At 40.0% G+C, this 19161-nt stretch overlaps 1 protein-coding gene across 3 annotated transcripts in view; it reads right to left on the reverse strand.

Annotated features, from left to right (window-relative positions):
• Positions 1 to 19161, reverse strand: part of KDM4B (lysine (K)-specific demethylase 4B) — an 80019-nt gene that overhangs the window by 20686 nt on the left and 40172 nt on the right. Inside the window, exons 8-12 of one of the 3 annotated variants that reach the window (XM_010562234.1) lie at positions 13621 to 13817; positions 13098 to 13130; positions 8861 to 9030; positions 2721 to 3223; positions 1035 to 1155 (exon numbers count right to left, since the gene is read on the reverse strand). In XM_010562234.1, coding sequence (XP_010560536.1) covers positions 1035 to 1155; positions 2721 to 3223; positions 8861 to 9030; positions 13098 to 13130; positions 13621 to 13817 — 1024 coding nt within the window. Of the gene's footprint in view, positions 1 to 1034; positions 1156 to 2705; positions 3224 to 8860; positions 9031 to 13097; positions 13131 to 13620; positions 13818 to 19161 lie in introns of all 3 variants that reach the window. The other 2 variants (XM_010562232.1, XM_010562235.1) reach the window with 2 other exon arrangements.

Below are 19161 nucleotides of genomic sequence, written 5' to 3' on the forward strand. Positions count from 1 at the left end.
CCAGCTTTCACAGAAAGTTGCTCCTGAGTCAGCCGGCAAAGTCCCTGTACACCATCCAACAAGTCAAAACAGTGAAAAGAATCTGTCTAATGAGGATCCTTCAGCAAAGTTTGTTGCAAGGTCTCACACCAAAACAAGATAACTAGTCTCAACTGCCTTTCAACGCTTCACTCCACATTACACATATGCAAGACATCAAATGCATCATCCTTGGTAAGGAAATGGAACTATATATGTGCAGAATAACCCCTCCCTACACAAAGTTTCTCTAAAGTCAGCAGATAGAGTCTCTGAAGGAAAGTGAGCAGGAAAGACATTGTCTTTTTGAATATAAAGTTTTAAGTACCTTGAAAGTAGGGATTGCCAACTATACCTTCAGGTACCTGCCCCAGCTTGCAAAAGCTTCTTACTGGGGACTCTTCTACATTCTGAGTACTTTATAATGTGGGCAAGACCCAGAAATGGTAAATTACACCACACAACAGAAGTGAGAGATAAGATTATTTTTTTTTTTTTGTCTAGACTGTTATGGTATTCACAGTGACTGGAACGTAGGAAAAAATCAGTGATGTACAGTTAAGCACTGGGAGACTTCCTAATTCTCATTTCTGGATCTGCCAAGAAAAGCTGGGCCGCAACATTCGTATGAATTAAAAAGCCAATCAAAAAGTTAGAATTCACTTTCCCTATACACATAGCAGCAGACCTAACCTCCACCTCCCTCTGAGGTGAACAGATCTCATTTTAATGCACTATCGAAGATGGAGTTTTTACTTTAAGATGTTCTCTTCTGTGAACTCTTTTTTCCCTTTGCCCAAAATGCTCCCTCATTCTGCAGCCAGCAAAATATTTTTCTCGAGAGAATAAAGGGTGGGCAGTGAGAAGGGAGACCTCCCACAGATGAATTTTGTTTCCAGCTGGGTTATCAAAATGGGAACATGCTGCATTTTCTATCAGTTAAGTGTAATGCAAAGTTTCAGGCCATCCAGTTATGTTAATGGCTTCAGCAATTTTTCTAATGCTAGTGCACTCACCCTCATCACTCGAGGTCTCCTGTTTAACCACCGACAATGGAGAGCGGGTTGGTGGTTTGCCCAGTGGATGACGACGACTCTTCTTTATCTCCATCTTCATTTTTGAAAAAGCAGCAGCAGTCTGTAACAAAACAAACCAAGCTAGATGGGAACCCCAAAATATCTTGGCAGTCAAAGGAGAGTACAGGACAACAGAGGCAGAATCCTTGTCATAAAGAGTTCTTGAATTTACACAGCAAACTTCTCACTGCCTTTTGGCTGCAATCAATAAAGCCTCCCAAGCCAATTACTGTAGTAGATAAAGCCAATATTATATCTTAAGATGTCGGGTAAAGGTAAACTACAGTATTTTCTTAAAATCAGAACAGCCTCAGAACAGCTTCGAGCTTGCCAATTCCATTAGCTTATGAAAAGTCTGGTCAATCACATAAACAGCTAGGAACTCTAGCATGAAAATTATGTACAGGGCATATAGGACCAGAAACATTTTAGTAGAACGTTACAGTGCATTTTATGACAAGCATATTTATATTGTACTATACCCACTGCCCTGTGTACCAGCCAACATTGTAAATACTGCATGCATCCTAATCACAAGGGCTCAGAGTCCTCTTTGGTGCAAGGCACTGAACGTGTTACAGGTGAGTTACTTTGCACTAGAAATCAACTGCCATGTGCTTTGGTTCACAAATATGGAGACAAGCAGCAGTGTTACAGCATTAAGAATGAAATCCAAGTACATTCCACGTTACACAAGAGTGAGCAGAGATGAAGGTACTTATGGCAGGCCAGCATAGCATAGGATTTTTTTCCCCCCTCTAGTCTGCAGCCATTCTTAGAAACATTTACATTGAAAGGTATGCTAATTGTGCCATACCGGTATGGCAATGCACATTTCCCCGCCATCCCCACAATTTCTAATAGTGCTTTGCCATTGCCTTGACTCTTTCAGCAGCATCACGTAGGAAAAGAGCTACATCATATTGCTCTGACTTGCTCCTAATTCCTGAACATTTTCCTCCTTCCTCTTTTGGAAACCGTCCTCAGTAAAGCACTCCCCAAGGAAAAGAGATGCCTGAGACAGATTACATGTCATGAACTGTATTGTCCATGAAAAAGTTTTCTGCCAACTTTCCCAATGCTAAATCTCCTAATGGAATAGATCCCTAGGTAACACTATCTAACAGGCCAAATGCTTGGAAGCATAAAGCACATGCTGGAGAAGTCAGAAACAAGGGAGAAGAATTATTAAAATGTTGGTGTAACTGAAGTTCCCCTGGGGATTGTTTGGTTTTACCGCTCTCAGAATGGTTGCCTGCAGCAGCCTCTTGCTTGTGCTGGGTCTTCCTGCCTACTGTTTCAGGTTATCATCTCAGTATTATCTGTACTATTAGTAGCAGGAAAAGAGATTCTCTATTCTGTCCTTTAAAGACAGTAACAAGTTTGATTAATCAGCTAGCATCAATGCAATGATGGACTGGACTGAACTATGGACTGAGCTGTGAGAAAATAATCAATTTCTTCCTGTAAAAGCACTCTATGGCCCACCAACATGGCACTATTCCACTGGAGGCTCAGGCACAATTGAGGACTCCTCTCATTCCAAGTTTGGTCCTCAACTTGTTGCTTAAAACTAGCAAATCTTATAGTCACCTCCTTGGTCATGCATACCTGTAGATCACTGACCTCTGTAGCGACCTCTGTATTTTCTGCTTCTGCATTCTCCTCCTCCTTCACAGAAATTTCCATAGGGACTGTCTGCTCCTGCCAACCTGGACTCTTTTGTGTGGCAAACTGCTCAAACGCCTGCTGGCAGGACATGCGCTCCTTGTCAAACACCACCTTTTTGGTCCGTGGAACCACATAAAGCATGGGAATGATTGGCCGAGGTTTAAAGTCATCTTCCTCAACTGGTGCCTCCGAGGGCTGGATAATGTTCAGGGGAGCTGGGGGCAAGCTCTTTTCTGCTGTAGATGATGTGGGTACTGCTGGGAGTACGGGTGGTCGTGCTGTTGGTGCCTCGTCCTCTGCCAGCTGCTGCTGTGGTGCAGGCGGTGGTGGCAGCGGTGGCTGCTGTTGCTGCAGAGGCGGCTGAGGCGCTTGCAGATGGTGCTGGTGTTGATGGAAAAGGTGCTTCTTCCTCCTCTCGCTTTTTACTTTCGGAGGACGGGCTTTTACTTTGCAGTCACCTGTTTCAAGATAATAGGCAACATTTAGCTTCATATGCCAAGATTTCTGGGCATTTAATATTTTTTGCCTTTCATCAAAAAGCTCCAATGCCGGGCTAACATATTACATCAAGGTATTATTCTTCCCTTCAAACAGGCAGACTGAAAGCTGTAGACATATTCAGCTGTACTTAAGCACTGACATAAGAGAAGCCCACTTTAGAAAGAAAAGACTTGTGTCATTTCTATGGACTATTTAATTCTTGACTGGAGCAGAAAGGCTGCCAAAATGAATGTTGCCTGGAGGGAAAATATCTAAAGCCCTAAGAAACTGGACAGTGTGCCAAAAAAAATGTAATGTATTACATTAGCCCTGACTGTGTATTTCAGGTTTTCTGTATCAGCAGTCTCCAAAGTGGGGTGCACAAAACCACCCACTGGAGTGCAGGAAAAAAATATTTTTGTACCATTAATAAATAAAATAAAATAAATGCTATGTTAAAGATACATTTTATCATTATCTCATCCTTTTTTAAATCTCTATTTCTGTGTGTGTTTTATAATGGACATAATACATTAGCATAGTAATACTTGTATAGATTTTATAAATAAATATGCATACATCGGGAGGTGTGCTCAGAATTTTTTTTGTGATAAGGGGGCACAATCAGAAAAGTTTGGAGACCACTGCTCTCCATAGTTTGCGATAAGCTCTGCACCACCCCCATTTACTGCTCCCTCTATTTGCAAGCATAGCTCTTATCTGAGTATTACTGTGTGTCAATGCATTCAACAGCCCTAGGAAATGAAGAATTGAACAAAGATACCTGAATCATTATTACCAAAAGATTTCTACTGTAAGGTCTTTTAAAAAGATGCCTTTAAAGCATAAATCAAGTACACCATTGAACGAAGCCTATTACAGACACCATGCCAGCACTGGTTACTGAGATATCCTTTCCTAGCACTCGTTCCATTTGTCCTTGTTTCTCCTAGCTTACTGTCATCCATCTTATCTGCATAGCATTGCAGGTCTCTTACACGGCTGTGACAACAAAAACACTTCTTGAACAGATAGACGGCTCAGTATTTTTACCAGAGGCAGTAATGACCCATAAAAGTCTTCCCCACCTATCTTCCCAATATAACTCTGTTCAAGGTCCATACACACTGATTTCACAGCAGCAATTAAAACTCCTGCTGGCCACTGACCGAGTGTCTCTAGGTTAGGACAGCAGATGCCTTCACATCTTGCCTTATTCCATCTAAAATGATGTATGTTCCCTTTGCTCAAACTCTTCCCTCACCTCATGAATGAAGTTATCAGTTCACTCAAACGAAAGTAAATAATAGATGCTCCACAGCCAGATGCCAGTGCTCAATTTATTTCATAAGAGATTGTTTTTCACCTGCAGATGTTATGACTAGGCTACTCTGCTGCAAAAGGTCATTTTCCCACTAATAGGATGGGGAGGAGGGCTGATGACAACAAAAGACAGAGAAAGACTATTCACCCTAATAACCATGCTTCACCAAACCCAACCTACTCAGACTCCTCCATTAAGGACTAGACCAAAGCTGACCAGCCAAACCTAGTAAACAGAAAATCAGATAAACCATCACACAATAACAAGGTATCTGCAGGAGGAAGGGTTTGAAAAGAGAAGGCAAATAATACCACAATAAGATAAAGTGCTAAAATCCCTGCTAAAATCTTCTAGGGGTTACTTCAACCTCGACATCTCCCAGAAGTCTGGTCTGATGACTTTATTTACACTAATTTATAAAAATGGGAACAAGTCCAGCCCAAATACTTATTGTTGTACTTGTGTAGGCAGTCCCTCAGATAAACTGGTTTGTTCTATCAAAGAGAAAGGAATATTGAATTTCCTTAGAGAAACAAACATATTGAATGAAAGGCAAATTGGATTTTTCCCCAGTTGCACAAAACCAGATCATATTTACTCTCCATATACTCGGAGAATTCTCTACCCAACAACAAAACAAATGCCATTCACCAGCTTTATTGACTTCTAAATGGGTAATTTGACAGCAGATGGCATGTAGAACTTTTAAACAAAAGTTCTTGCATTAAGACAAACAAACTAGTTTGCAAGTGAGTCTATAAAATCAGAAGCCAGGAAAAAATGAGGTAAAATTCAAAGTCCCTGACTATCATGAATATACCTAGAAACAAAAGGGATCTTTATGCACAAATCAAAATGGCATGTTAACAGAAGAATGCCTATCAGTCGTCCTTCCACTGAAGGAAGGCACACATAGCAGAGCTAGTACACATGGAAAACAGTAGTATGACGATGTTTTTTCAGGGTGAGAAGGCTTGCTTGTCTAGAGATAATTTGAAATACTGTACGGGGTTCACTAAAGTTGCAGGTATACAATACCTTTGAGGGGAAGGGGTGTTGGTGGGGAAATCAAACCACTTATACAGGACCGTACACTGTAGCTTTGAGCAATGAGATTATAAAAAGCTGCTACAAGAGCATGGACTTCATCTGCTAGAGCAGCCTCTCTGGTATTGGCCAAAGACAATCAGAAATGGACTTCAGCATCAGTAATTTAGCCACAACTTCAGTTAAATAATTTGTACTGTCACCAGCTCAAAAAGAAACTGTAAATTAGACTTATTAATCTAACAGAATTGCAAGCACAGAGATAAAATGAAACAGAACATGGGAGAAAGCAGGAGAGTTTTGCCAGTACATCCCTCTAATACAACACTGCATCCTTCAAGAAGATGTCTGTGTTTGTGTAACAGTTGCACTCGAGGATTTTTCTTCCATCCACATGGCAGACTGCTGTAGATAAAGTAATCACAAAGACTATTCCACCATCCCAAAGCTCCTTCTAAACACCGAGTTCACATTTTCACTTTCAACAGCATTCCCTACTTCTAGGAAGAGAATATTACCCTAGAGCAATCCCTACGTACCCAGTGTTTATACCCTATACATCCTCTATGCTAACAGAATATGTGAACATGACCGATACAGGAGCAGAAAGCAAAAGTGGTAAGAAAAGACCCTCTACTTGCTTCTAGGGGTTGTGGCTGCTCAGTTGTTATCAGAACTTCATATAGCACATGCTACAAATATGTAGATGGCCACAGCAACTGCTAGCAGATTTCTGAAAAGGCTCTATTTTTCCTACATGATGCTAGAAAAGTCCAGAAAGCCTCCAGGACAAACTCTTGTGCTATGACATTGTTTCATGATAATCCTTCCATCCCATTAATCAGTCTAATCTCTTAATGACTTTACATTGCCAGCTTAAGCAATACTGGAGAAAAATCAGCAAGAGACCAGCCACTATTTGACAGTTGGCCAATTCTTGAGATCCTGCCTGAAGTAAAAACCTCACCTAGCAAATGGTCATCTAAAAATCAGTTATGCACCAATTTGCTATTACATACAGGTAACAGCAGAAAAGTTCACTGGCATCTTGATCACAGTATTACTTCATGTAATTATGTACTTAGTTTACAATTGCAACACTGAAGAGGGTATGTGGGAATGCCATTTAATGAAACATGGTGGAAAATAACACAACTATTTTGCAGTTAGGCATCTCAATGCTTTTTTTCACATTATAAAAAAAAATCATGTAAGATATATGGTTTGTAGGCCAAGTCTGCAGGACTCTTAAGAGGCACAGCATTGCAGGTAACACCTGCTGACTCACAGGATGTATTTATGCTGCTTAGCACACCCAGAAGAGCAAAGCTTAAAGACTCTCCTTTTTAATTTCAAGTCCCAAGACAACCTGCTAAGAATTCTAAATACATTAATAGCAACATAATAAATTATGAATATAAAGCTGAGTCATAAAAACCAAAAGCAAACACCTTATGGTATCTGGGTCAGAAATCCTGAAAACCTCAAGTTATTAATACTCAGCTAGTCCAAATAACCAACATGAAGCATAAGACCTACTTTGAAACTACCAACGATTAATTTGAAATCTCATTCTTCCTCCTTCTCAAGGTCATCTTTTCTGGTGTAAGGAGAAAATTAAGCCAAATTAAAACCAGAGGAATAGAAAAAGGAAGTGAAGGCAGGGATGGGGGGAAGCTAAATTGCCATGAGCAGGGCCATCCAAACAGATGCTATTTTCTTTTTCAAGATGAAACTGTAACACACTTGTGAGAGGTAATACAGACAGTAGGATGTAGAAAACTAGAGAACTCGGTGGTACTTAATTGCTATATTGCATTAAGAAACTTGTGTATTTGCTAACACCCTGAGCACTGGACCCCTCAAACTGCAAAGCAGTCAGTCTGATTCTAGTGACACTGTCTGCAATGGTGCTGAAAATAAGCTTCTGCCTCCTGTGCTAACAGTTAAAGAGCTCTTAACATGTAGTCTAAGTGTATGATTTGGAACCTATTCAGCTAGAACAGAATCTCTGTTGTTCCTCTACCATTCTAAGGATCTCAGATCTATCCTTGTCACTTATCTCTTGTCTCCGAAGGGATATCAGCATTTTCGGGCCATTTATTACAAGCATCAATTGTTAAACTTGTACAAGAGCTAAGAGCATACAATTTAACACACTGCTGACACTTTCAAGCTTAGGGCAATTGAAATTAACTATCTGCACTGTGCTACTCCTGCTCTGTAGAACAATGATTTTCAAACTCCTTATTTCCCATGAAAAGAGAAAATACACTGTCTAGCTAAGAGACTCTGGAACTGAACAAAGACCTCAATTCTTTTTTCAGACCTTCTACAGATTTCTTTTAAGATCATCATCAAGGTTCTCTAAACAGTTTGCAGCATCGGTTTTCTACAAATGCTAAACAAATAATGGATATATACAATATAAGAAAATGAATTCACTAGTGTTTATGAAATGCTGGAGAGCGCCTCAAAGAGAGGTGGCATCAGACACATCAACTACTTAACCACACACATCAGGGGGAAAAAAAGCAGCTTACTCCCAGCAAGAATTGCAACCTTTCATACACAGCCAAGAAAAAAAAACCATCACAAAAAGAGCCTCCAGCAAGACGGCTGAGGTCAGGCCTTTGGACTAACCACATGCAGAAGAAATCATAAAGGACTGGGAGTCATAATGGACTGGTATTAACTTCAGCCATGCAAAGAAAGCTGAAAAGCTTCCCTTCTACAGCTAGACTTGAAGAAAACCAAACCTGCAACTTGGACTCATGCAGCAGCTGCGGATCCCACAAAAACCTAAGGCTGACTTTATTCACAGTGTCTGTAAGAAATGGGGAGGAATGGAGGAAAAGGGGAAAGATTAATTGCACAAGGGAGTGCACAAATCATTCCTTTTCAGAGTAGGACACAAAATATATTTATTTGTTCCTCTATGAAATATTTTAAAATATTCCTCCCCTAATATATATTTTTACAAACCTGTAATAGTTTGGGCAGAATTTTCAAGCCCTGCCAAGAAAGCTATTTGGACTGAATCCTTAAAGAGAGGGAAAAATCAATTGCTGCTGTAAATGATGGTGTATTTCAGTGAGCATAGATTTAATATTAGGAAAGACTCTACTGATATTTCAACAGAAATAAACAACAGCAGACAAGTTATTTACAAATGTGTTTTAGAGAGATAGCTTGCCCTAGTTCTTCACTGAAGTGATCTGCCATCAGCGAGCAGGGGCCTCACCTTCTCCCTCAATCACTTTGCTTCTCTCCTCTTCCTCTAGATCCGTCCCTCTTTTCAGTTCCTCTTTTACTTTCACATCTTCCAAGGCAGTTTCAATAGCCATGACATCCCCAAGTGACTTCTGATCCTCTGTTTTATGTCTTCTGGGTTGACTTCTTTTTCTGTGAGACCTAGAAGTACAGAAACGTGATTCGACATAAAAGAACAGCCTTCAATATATAAAACGATCACTGACTTAAAAAGCTGAATACAAAACAAAAGGATCATCTTTGGAGAGAAAACACAAGGTAGCTAACAATAGCTACAGGGCAAAACAGATATCTGAAAGGAAACAGATGAACCTTGCATAACTCAACATTTAAGATCCATTCACAGCAGCCATTAATTGTTCGGGTTTCTTGAAGAGCTTTTCCCCACCATTACTAATGTAAGCTCACAAGCTGCAGTTAAAATTATTTTAATTGTATTTTAAATCTATTTTGCCTGTATTTCAAAATATAGATGAAAACTTGTTATAAATCTTTCTTTCATCATCTGCCTCCATTCCATCATTTCATTTCATTCTGTACATGCTTCCCTTTGGCAAACTGCTGGAAGTCTGCAAAGCATCATCTTCCAGCTCTGAAACATTAACCAGAACTGCCAGTTGCTAAAAACACAGTATAATGAATGCTTATAGCATAATCAATAGGCAGTCTATGATTTTTCAGTAGTATAATTCACAAGGTCCAACGCCTATGAAGAAGTCTAAAAAAAGTGCATATTAATATGATCAGGCTAATACTAACAAGCCAATAGCAATGCTCCTCTTTCTAAAGAGTCAACACCACAAAGAGATTACAGTAGCCGCAATGCAAAGACAAATGCAAAAGTCTGGATAATGTCTTTTAGTTAGGAACCGTATTAGGAGCCAAACATCCACACAGACGCTCAACTCGCTCCCCACCACTCAAGTGGGACAGGGAAGGAAAACAGGAAGAACAAGAGCCAGAAAACTTGTAGGTCGAGACAAAGACAGTTTAAAAGGTGAAGGAAAGAATAAAAAGAAATAAGCAAAGGAAATCCACTCACCATCTCCCACAGGCAGACCAATGCCCAGCCAGTCTCCAAACAACGGCCACCTTGGAAGCCAATCCCCCCTTCTTCCTTCTCTGCCCCAGGTTTTTATTGCTCAGCATAACATTTTACGGTGTAAAATATCCCTTTGGCCACTTTGGGTCAGCTGTCCCAGCTATGTTCCATCCCAAGCTCTTGCCCACCCTCAGTCTACTCACCAGGCAGGAAGCAGAGTGGGGAAAAAAATAAAGCCTTGACACTGTGCAAGCACCCGTCAGCAGTAGTCAAAACATCACTGCCTTATCAGCATTGCTGTAGCCACAAATCCCAAACACAAGCCCGTGTGCTACTATGAAAAATGTTAACTCCATCCCAGACAGACCCAGTAAAATTTATTTACAGGCTCTATCAAGTAGCTCCTTGAACATTGGGTTTAACCCTAACAAGTTCTCTTTTTCAAAAGAGAACAATTCAGAGACCTGCAATTTTTACACCATTTTTAGCATGTAGGCACTTTTTTTTTTTTGAAAGCAGCCTCTTCCATATGGCTTTGCATCTACCATCATGTAACAAACTGTAAAATGCAATCACACTGCATTCATAGGCCCAAAACTGTAGCAAAGCTGAAATTCAGCTTTCCATCCTCAGAGCCCAGAAACTCAGCTGCTAATTAGATTTGGAGTACAATGGAGTTAAGAGCCCTTAATCAGGTAACCAACAACGAAGGAAGAAAAAAATTCAACCTGAGATGAATGACTAATAGAAAAGAAAGTTGATCCATATGCACAGTAATTTATAATTGCTAGACTCTAACCATATGGTAGCCCCCCAAGTATAGATGTTAACTTCACACCTGCATGACATTCATTAGCAGGAACACACAGCTGAACCCAGAAGGATGGACTTTTCTCTTCACCCACATTCTAAGAACCCACCACCTTCTCTGTGGGGGAAAGGCAAGGTGGAAGGAGAAGATAAACCTGTAGGACTTTTCCATTGACGCTGGAACCTTCCATAGTTGGTGAAGAAAGCATCAGAGTAGAATCAAGTGTTACAAGCTGGTTTTAGTAAAGTGTGTGTTTTATTCCGGCGGTGTAGAAATGCCAGGCAAAAATTAAATCACAAAGCTCTATACTCACAGTAGATCAAAAAGATCTTTTTCCAGTGCTCTTCTCATTCTGAAGTTGTGGAATAATGAAGAGAGGCAGAAAGCACATTATTTAAAGAAACTGCGCTTCCAGAAATACAAGTTGAAGGCTGTACATTTCAAGTGAAGATGTTCTGTATCTGGCATAATTCGCATGGGCTTTTTGTGGACTAGACTAAAACAGTCTCTCACTGAAGCCATAAAGTAAACAAAGTTGAGTTTTTCAAGGTAACTAAGCATGAGCGACCTTAAGAGAAGAAGTAAGGTGTATCTCTGCAGAGTTTAAAAGCTACATTTTCCAAGAGAGCTGGCAAAAAAGCAGCATTTATACTCTTTGAAGAACAGACCAAAAAGCGACTTAAATTAAGCAGATACAACTGTGAAGAGGTTTGGACAGAGGTGAATCCCATTTTTTCAGTAAAGTCCATCCTGCTGAGAAAAGTCAGTCTTCAAGTAAAAGTATGTCTTTCCAAGACATAAGCATAGGAGAGAGACTACTGCTAAGCAGTATTCAACAGCTTCAAAACTGCTTCAGGATAATACTGAAATAATCTAGGAAACAATGAATAGATAAGGAAAAAAAGTACCCGGATCTTTTGCAATAGGCTCAGGCTAAGAGACAGGCTTCTCTGCTAAGCAATAGGCTCAAAGAGGGAAAATAATCCTTGGTGTTCATATAGTACCTTACACTGTGCAAACATTACAGATATCTAAGTAACCCTTAATAGCCATAGGCAGTAAAGAGATTCCAAATTTCCAGATGCAGAAGAAAAAGATGCAGGGACCCACTGGAGTTCAGACAGTCATTGTCCATAGAGCATAAATCCCAACTTCTGACTCTCAGACTACACTGCTTTTCCTGAAGCTCCCTATAGAAGGAAGAGCTGAAAACATTTTAGAAATATAACCTCTGGAGTAGAGCAACACTGCAGAGGTCAGTTATCTCCCAAATACTGTATTTATTGTCTTTTGGAGCATGGATTTAGTGGGGAACACACGTTCCCATTTCAGCATTTGTAAAATAATGGACAAATCATTTCACATAGAGAAGGCAAGACACGAGACCACCAGTCCAAAGCAATGCTGGGTGACTGAAAACTAACTCCTGGGAGACAGCAAACACCAGTGCTAGAGAAAGAGACACACTTACTAGTATGTTACCTTTTCTTTGCTAGAATGCCTAAATAAATCAGCTATCATCAAATTTTTAAGTCAATGGTTTTTAAACTGTTACTCAAAGTCCCTACCAAAGATGGCTTCAGAAACCTGAAGTCTATTTAAAGCTTTTTTCCTGGATTTCAAGGAAATGATATTGGAACTGAAATTACAAGCAGAATATTACATCTGGATGAAGTGGTACAATTTCCAGAGACTGCCAACACTCACACCAGAAACTCAAAAAATACTAGATAAGAGCAGAAAGAAGTAAGCTTGTGTGCTACACTGCAAGCACTTTGGGTAACAGGCAGAGCAGGAATGAGTATGATGTAAAAAAGAAGGGTAAGGGAGCATATGGAAGGGCACACACTTTACATCCAAGTACTTTAAAGCCCTATGATAATTCAATTTCCTAGAATATAGGGTCTCATTCTTCAAGCAAGCTTGATGAGGAAGGAAAGTTCTCCCAACTGGCAGCCCATGTATAAAACATTCTAGTTCAGTTCCACTTTCTGAGACAGCAGCAGTGTTTTATTAACTATCTGCTTTGGTGACCAGTTCACTTTATCCACAGCTGGTTAATCATTACACATCACTACTAATTCAGTAGATTAACTGCCCACTCAAGAATGGAAAACCAAAACAAGCATGACATAGCTGAGGTTCTCTAGTGATACAAGAGGAGATCTCGGAAAACCACACAAAACCAAGGTGAAGTCTGAGAAACCTCGATGCCCAAAGATTTTCTGTGCTCTTTCAAGGAAGCAGACATGAAAAAACTAACTGAAAAAGGAAAACACTTTCAGAATTACTGTTTTAAGAAGCTTGACAGGAAAAAGAATGAAGTCATTTAAGTTGATGAGGGAAGTCACATACCGGTGTTTGTTGTCCTCTTCCTCATCTCCTATCCTATAAAGCAAGATTCCAACAGTAAAAGGTTAGCATGCCAAATTTTCAATTCAAGCATGCTGTAACACACAAAACCCACAAACTTGTAGAAAATTAACACAGAGATCAAAGGAAGCACAGAAAGGCATGCATAAAATCCTTTTTGCAATTGATGGGGGTTTTTTTCCTCCTGCTTTCTGATAAGTGAAGCTATAAATGTTTACTATAGATTTTTTGTCTTCCAGAATAAGAGATGAGATGCGAGGGGGCACACAGCATCCTAGTTTCAGAAAACATGTGCTTCTACAACATTTAAAGGAAACAGAACAATGAGGGAACACATTACCCAAGAAAAATTACAAGAGGAATTTAAAAAAAAAAACAGTTTGAACTATCCTCAACTAAGAATTATAGCATTTAAAATCTTAGTAATTAAAATCAAAACACAGTGCTCAGACACAACTCTTTTCTCTTTTGTTTTTTGGGTTTTTGGTTTTTTTTTTCTCTTTACCTGCGAAGCAATTTAGCCTTCAACTCTGCTTTAGTCTCGTTCCAGGCATCTAGTTCCGGGCTAGTCAGAGCCGTGGGTTTCATATGGTCCAGGACAGCAATGTCTTTTCCTTGTTTCCATAAATCGTAACGTTCTGGTTGCAGAACCCTCACAAAGACATCCATGGAAATCTTCACCATGTCTTTGCGGCAAGTACACTGCAAGAGATATCCAGACACCAACACCATGTTAGATCAGAGGAACACTTTCTTTTTTCATCAGCTGAGTCTGCCTTTCTCCAGAGACAAACTAACACTCTACCTGTTTTGTCTGTAAGGCCTATGGTGGGTCAATGCTAGGAATTGCACTGGCGTATAAATGGATATTTTAGCTTAATGGAAAGCATTGACTCTACCCGCCCTTGGCAAAATCAGAGACAGCACAAGCTGCCACACTCTGAGGCTAGTTGAAGACTCTGTTCCCAAGAATTTTCTGCTCCCTTTAAACCCACCAACCAAGCTAAAACGTTCTGGTGACTGATACCCAGTATACTACTCATCTACTGCGTTACAGTCATTAGACAGCAATAACTTTGGCCAATGTAGTCCAGGTCTGAGCCTGATCTCAAACCTACATTCCCTCCATTAGCCAGCCTCTTGCAGAGTTTCTCAGGCTGAAAAGAGATTATTAATATCACTTCATAACTGAAGAAAGCCTTAAAGGAAAAAAAGACTAAACTAGTGAACAAGGCAGTTAAACTTCATAATTATACATCATGATGTTGCACATAAATCCTTCACAAGACTGTAGAGAAATAAAAAAGGTTACAACAATAACTACATTCTGCATCTAAACCACATATGCCAAAGTCAAAGTAAACGTGCATTATTAATTTCAACTAGCATACGCTAATTCTAACCTCTGGAATTACACCCTTGCCATTGTATAAGCCTACACAAGGACTACTTACAGGTGTTACTTACTTGGATATCTGTTTGCTCTGATGAAACACAGAATTAACAGACTAAGTCTAGCAAGGGGATTCTCACCCAGGACACAGATACCAAACTGAATGAGCATCTCGTCTTTATAAACTTTTTACTCAAGAGAAGGTACTGGTTTGAAAAGGACACAGCAACACCGGCTTGCCTCATGGGGGCTGCAACTACAGCTTTGCTGTTGTGGTGAAAAGTTGAGCCCCCTTCTAATTCTGCTCTAAGATGCAAAGCTTTGCTTGGTATGCACTTGCACTGAATTGCTTTCCAAGCTGAGGACGAGGTAATTATAGCCACTTTGCAGGACTTTTTTTTCACCCTTCCTCCACACCTTTGCAAAACTGTTCTATCCTTTCTCTTAACAGAAATGCATGAAATTAGACTTGCTTCCCCCCCTTTCTTCTTTCATTTTTCACTACAATTATTAAAAGATTTATGGCCACAGTTAAGAAGCCACTGAGAGAAGAGAATTTTTCTGTACAGTTCTCGGCTATCTCACCTCCCTCCCAACTCCTGTTTTTCTTTTTGCAAAGACCGCTGGCTACCTTCTGCTGCTCTGACTGGGAAAGCAGTAATAACCTGAGTGTGCTGAGTGGGAAGGAGTATTTATGGACAGGTACTTTTCAGGAAAATTCAATTCATTTAATGAAAAATAGTGAGGGACAGAAAGGCTGGAAATGCAATTTGGCCAAAGAATAGCAGGAACACAGATGGTACCCATGCTTCAAATTCCTGGCCAGGCAGAAGCTTCTCACCGGCACCTCCATCAATACTGGCTTAAGGGATTTGTATTGAGCAGATTTTCAATCACTTTTCCTGAAGAAATTTTAAAAGCACCTGTGCACTGCTACAAAGAGGAATACAGAAGAGCACCCCACAGCACACATCATCAATGAGCTATGGAGATTGACCTCCTCTGCCTTTACAAAGTATGAAAAATGGCTTAAAAGGGGAACAGTCCATTTTCTGATCCTAACCTGGAACCAACATGCTGCAGCACACATATGTCAATTCCTTCAAATCAAGCAGAGCAAATCCCGAGTCAGACAGGTCTAAAGGTCTCCAGTATGGTCTCCAACCACCGCCAGCTTAAGAGTCTCACAAAAATGTAAAGTATACACAGATTATTGAGAAACCCCATACTGAGCTATGTGGATGCTATTCAGACTGCTATTCAGATAAATGACACTGTGGGCTGCAATCTCCAGTGTACCGCAACACCAGAACCCTGCAGTAGCCAAGTTCCTTTCTTTACACAAATCCAACATGATGTATGTTTATATTTCAATTTTAATTTAATTTTATTGCTTTCACACTAGCAAGCATGAATAATTTACAAAGTCTGTTTCCTTTGTGGCTTCTTCCGGACCATACAGCTATATTTCCTCAGCTGCTGCAGTTGTGCCACATTCACATTCCCATAATGGCCAGGGTATTTTTCCATACCCTTTCCTCAGACCCAGCAGGGAGATCCTGCTTAATACAGCACATGCTTCCAACACAACTGCCATAGAGAATGTGCGTGTGTGCCTAAGGAGTGGGAGAGGGAGGAGAACAGGGGAGATTAGAGGAGGAAACTGTGGGTAGAGAAGGGCAAGAAATTTTCTTTGCAATTAATTACCTGCTTTATTCCATTAGAGCAGGACAAGAATAGCAAGCTTGTGTTTCCCTGTCAATGATACCCCTTTCCATGTACTGCATCCCCTTCCATATACACAGAGTTATATTTCTTTCAAAGTATTTAATTGTGGTCATAAACACATGTATTTCCTAAGAGATACTATGCCTACACCCCCCACCTCTGTCTCTCCCTACCCCAATCTCTGCAGAACATATCCTTCCATATTCCATTTCCCCCCTCAAATTCTAACACTTTCATATTCCTTTACGATTAAACTTTATAGAAACAAAACAAAACAACAACAAAAAAAGAACACGTCTACACTTAAACACTACCACTAAGGAGAGATATAAAACCTCGTTTCCTTTATGTGAGTCAAAACTGAACCACAAAGCTCCGATTCAGGTATTCACAGAACTCCTACATACCAGTAGACCCGTGAAAGATTTAAGAGCGATATGGTCACGCAAAGCACAGACCATGACTAAATGGCAACATGAAGGATATGCCTGTCATGTCAAAATGACAGGAGAAAAATTTAAGGAACCCTGAGATCTAATCAAATATCTTCCCGTCTCTCCTCTGTCATTCCCCATTTGGAAGCCAGACCACCACAGCAAACTGCTCGGGAACAGCAAGGCAGTCAGAGCAACAGATCAAACAACAGAATAAACAACAGAATATTCATAACTGGGATCTCCAAGGACCGACTGCAAGTCCTGAAAATGCGGGTGGAAAAAACAAAACAAAACAAAACAAAAATCAAAACAGTTTTAGGGTTAGCTCTTTGCCTTCAGTTACAGGGGATTCAAGACCCAAACCAGCAACAAGACAAGAGGAGCTTCCATATTCACCAAATCTGCAGGAACTTGATTTGTTCCACCTTCTGAAGGATTTTCCTAGCCTCATCTCTCCTTTTTCATAAGCTAATAACTTTTTTAGCCACACAGGATAAGAACATGCAACGGCAACTTGCAATCTAAGCACATGCAAAAATACTATAAGGAAATGCATAGTGAAGCACTTTTCAAACACAGAAAACCAACATTCTTCTCCTACTTACTATTTTATTATCTGCTACTCGAATTTGGAGACTGTGGTAAAATATCTGACCACACCAGGAACCCTGTCTCATCAATTATAACTCAAAGACTGATAGTGGGAAATTTGTGGCTACTGAATGTGTAACCGTTATCTTATTTGCAATATTTTTTTAAAATAAAAACACTAAGAAGTCTATATAAAATAACAGTCAAATAAAGAGACTGTCTCCTTGAAGCAATAAAATCAAATGATACATGGAAAAATGCAGCCTCATTCAACCTCAACCTTCAGCGTCATTTTTGTAAGGATATTTCCCTCACTTCCCAGCTATTAACACTAAACTGAACCCCATCTGTTCCATAGTGTACAAAGTTAAAGTAAAATAACCCTTCTCCTTATGTAGAAATAAGTCACCAAAATGATATATTTAAATTGGCACCTCTGGTTCTTATGGAAAACCCCCTCACACTTACATGAAATCAGGGCCCACTGCACAGTTATTTAAGACTCAGTAAGCCTCCCACTTTGCCTTAATGGAAATTTAAATACAAGAAAACCCAACACTCGAAGTTGGAAGTTCTTTCGGCTATTATACCACCATTAAATGATTAAATGTCAGACCAAAATCTTTTCTTAAAGTTTTTGTATCTGCTTTTTCATAACAATGAAGCCTAAAAGCAAGTTACTGGGAAAGAAAGATGGTTACTTTCAAAAGGCAGCTAAGAAATTCTCGCTGTGTATTACAGGAACACATATTGCTAACGCAGACAACACTCCTAAGCTTCTCTCCATAAATTTCCAGGACAAAGTACAGTTTCAGCTTTTGGGAGAAACACAAAGTCCTCCCAGTATAATACTCTTAAACAGCTATCCAATTTGTTATCATATTACAGACATGTTACTTGGGATCTAGTTATTACTCATCCAATATGACAGAACAAACTAGTTTGGGCTCCAGTTTAATTTTCCTTCCACTCAGCCTAAAGCTACATTTCCACTCAGACCTTCTACAGCAATGCTCTCAGACAGCTAAGGTTTCATAAGGGACAAAGGCACACAAATTGCAAGTATATGCCTGAAAGATGAGTGGCAGGTACTCTGCAAGTAAATGAGGAGTTAAACTTTGAGAAGAAGGAAAAAACCTAAAATGCATAGTTTGTGTGTTTAATGGTTGGTAGTTGAAAGCTTGTGGGAAAGAAGATGAGTCTTGACCCCCTGTTTCTAGTGTAATTACCAGCATTGCCGTAAGTCTCAACAACAAACCAGTTCATTAGGAAACCCACTGGAAACCCTCTACAGAGTTTCATAAACAAAACAATTAGGCAAAGATTTCCAAGGACTCCCCCTGGTCCCTGGCTGCAGGGCACGCTTTTTCCTTGCGTGCTTCCTTAACTTGCTTCCTTAATGTTCCATGCAGATTTTTGTGGGTAGAAGAGTTCGGTAAGTGGCAAGTTAGCTGGGGAGTCAGATTTACCCTGCTCCACTCCATTCGTAATAAGAGGATTCTTTCTGGTTTAAGATATAATATAAAACGCTATGTGACATGCTTCATTTTAGGCAAATAATAACCATCCCAACCGGCATCAGGCTTCTGCTGATGTGTTACATGAAGATTCCTTTTGGGTTTGGTTTGGTTTTTTTTTTTGGGGGGGGGAGGGAGGGCACCCACAAAGCTATTTTGCAACCTCTGCCAGAATTCTTTTTTATCTTTTTTCTAGTCTGTATACCTGTAAGGATGCCAACTACTTCTGAATCTCTCTCAAATACACGCAATCCTCATTCCTGCAAGACAAACACAACCACAGTGCAGGGGCAGGGGGGAGGATCACCTCAGCAGGGTCCCGAGTTCTATGTCTCAGATAAGGCTGAAAGAACACAGAAGGAAATTCAATGCTCTCAGCA

This window comes from Haliaeetus leucocephalus, unplaced genomic scaffold (assembly GCF_000737465.1).
Source record: "Haliaeetus leucocephalus isolate CR32 unplaced genomic scaffold, Haliaeetus_leucocephalus-4.0 Scaffold157, whole genome shotgun sequence".
NCBI classification, from domain to species: domain Eukaryota; kingdom Metazoa; phylum Chordata; class Aves; order Accipitriformes; family Accipitridae; genus Haliaeetus; species Haliaeetus leucocephalus.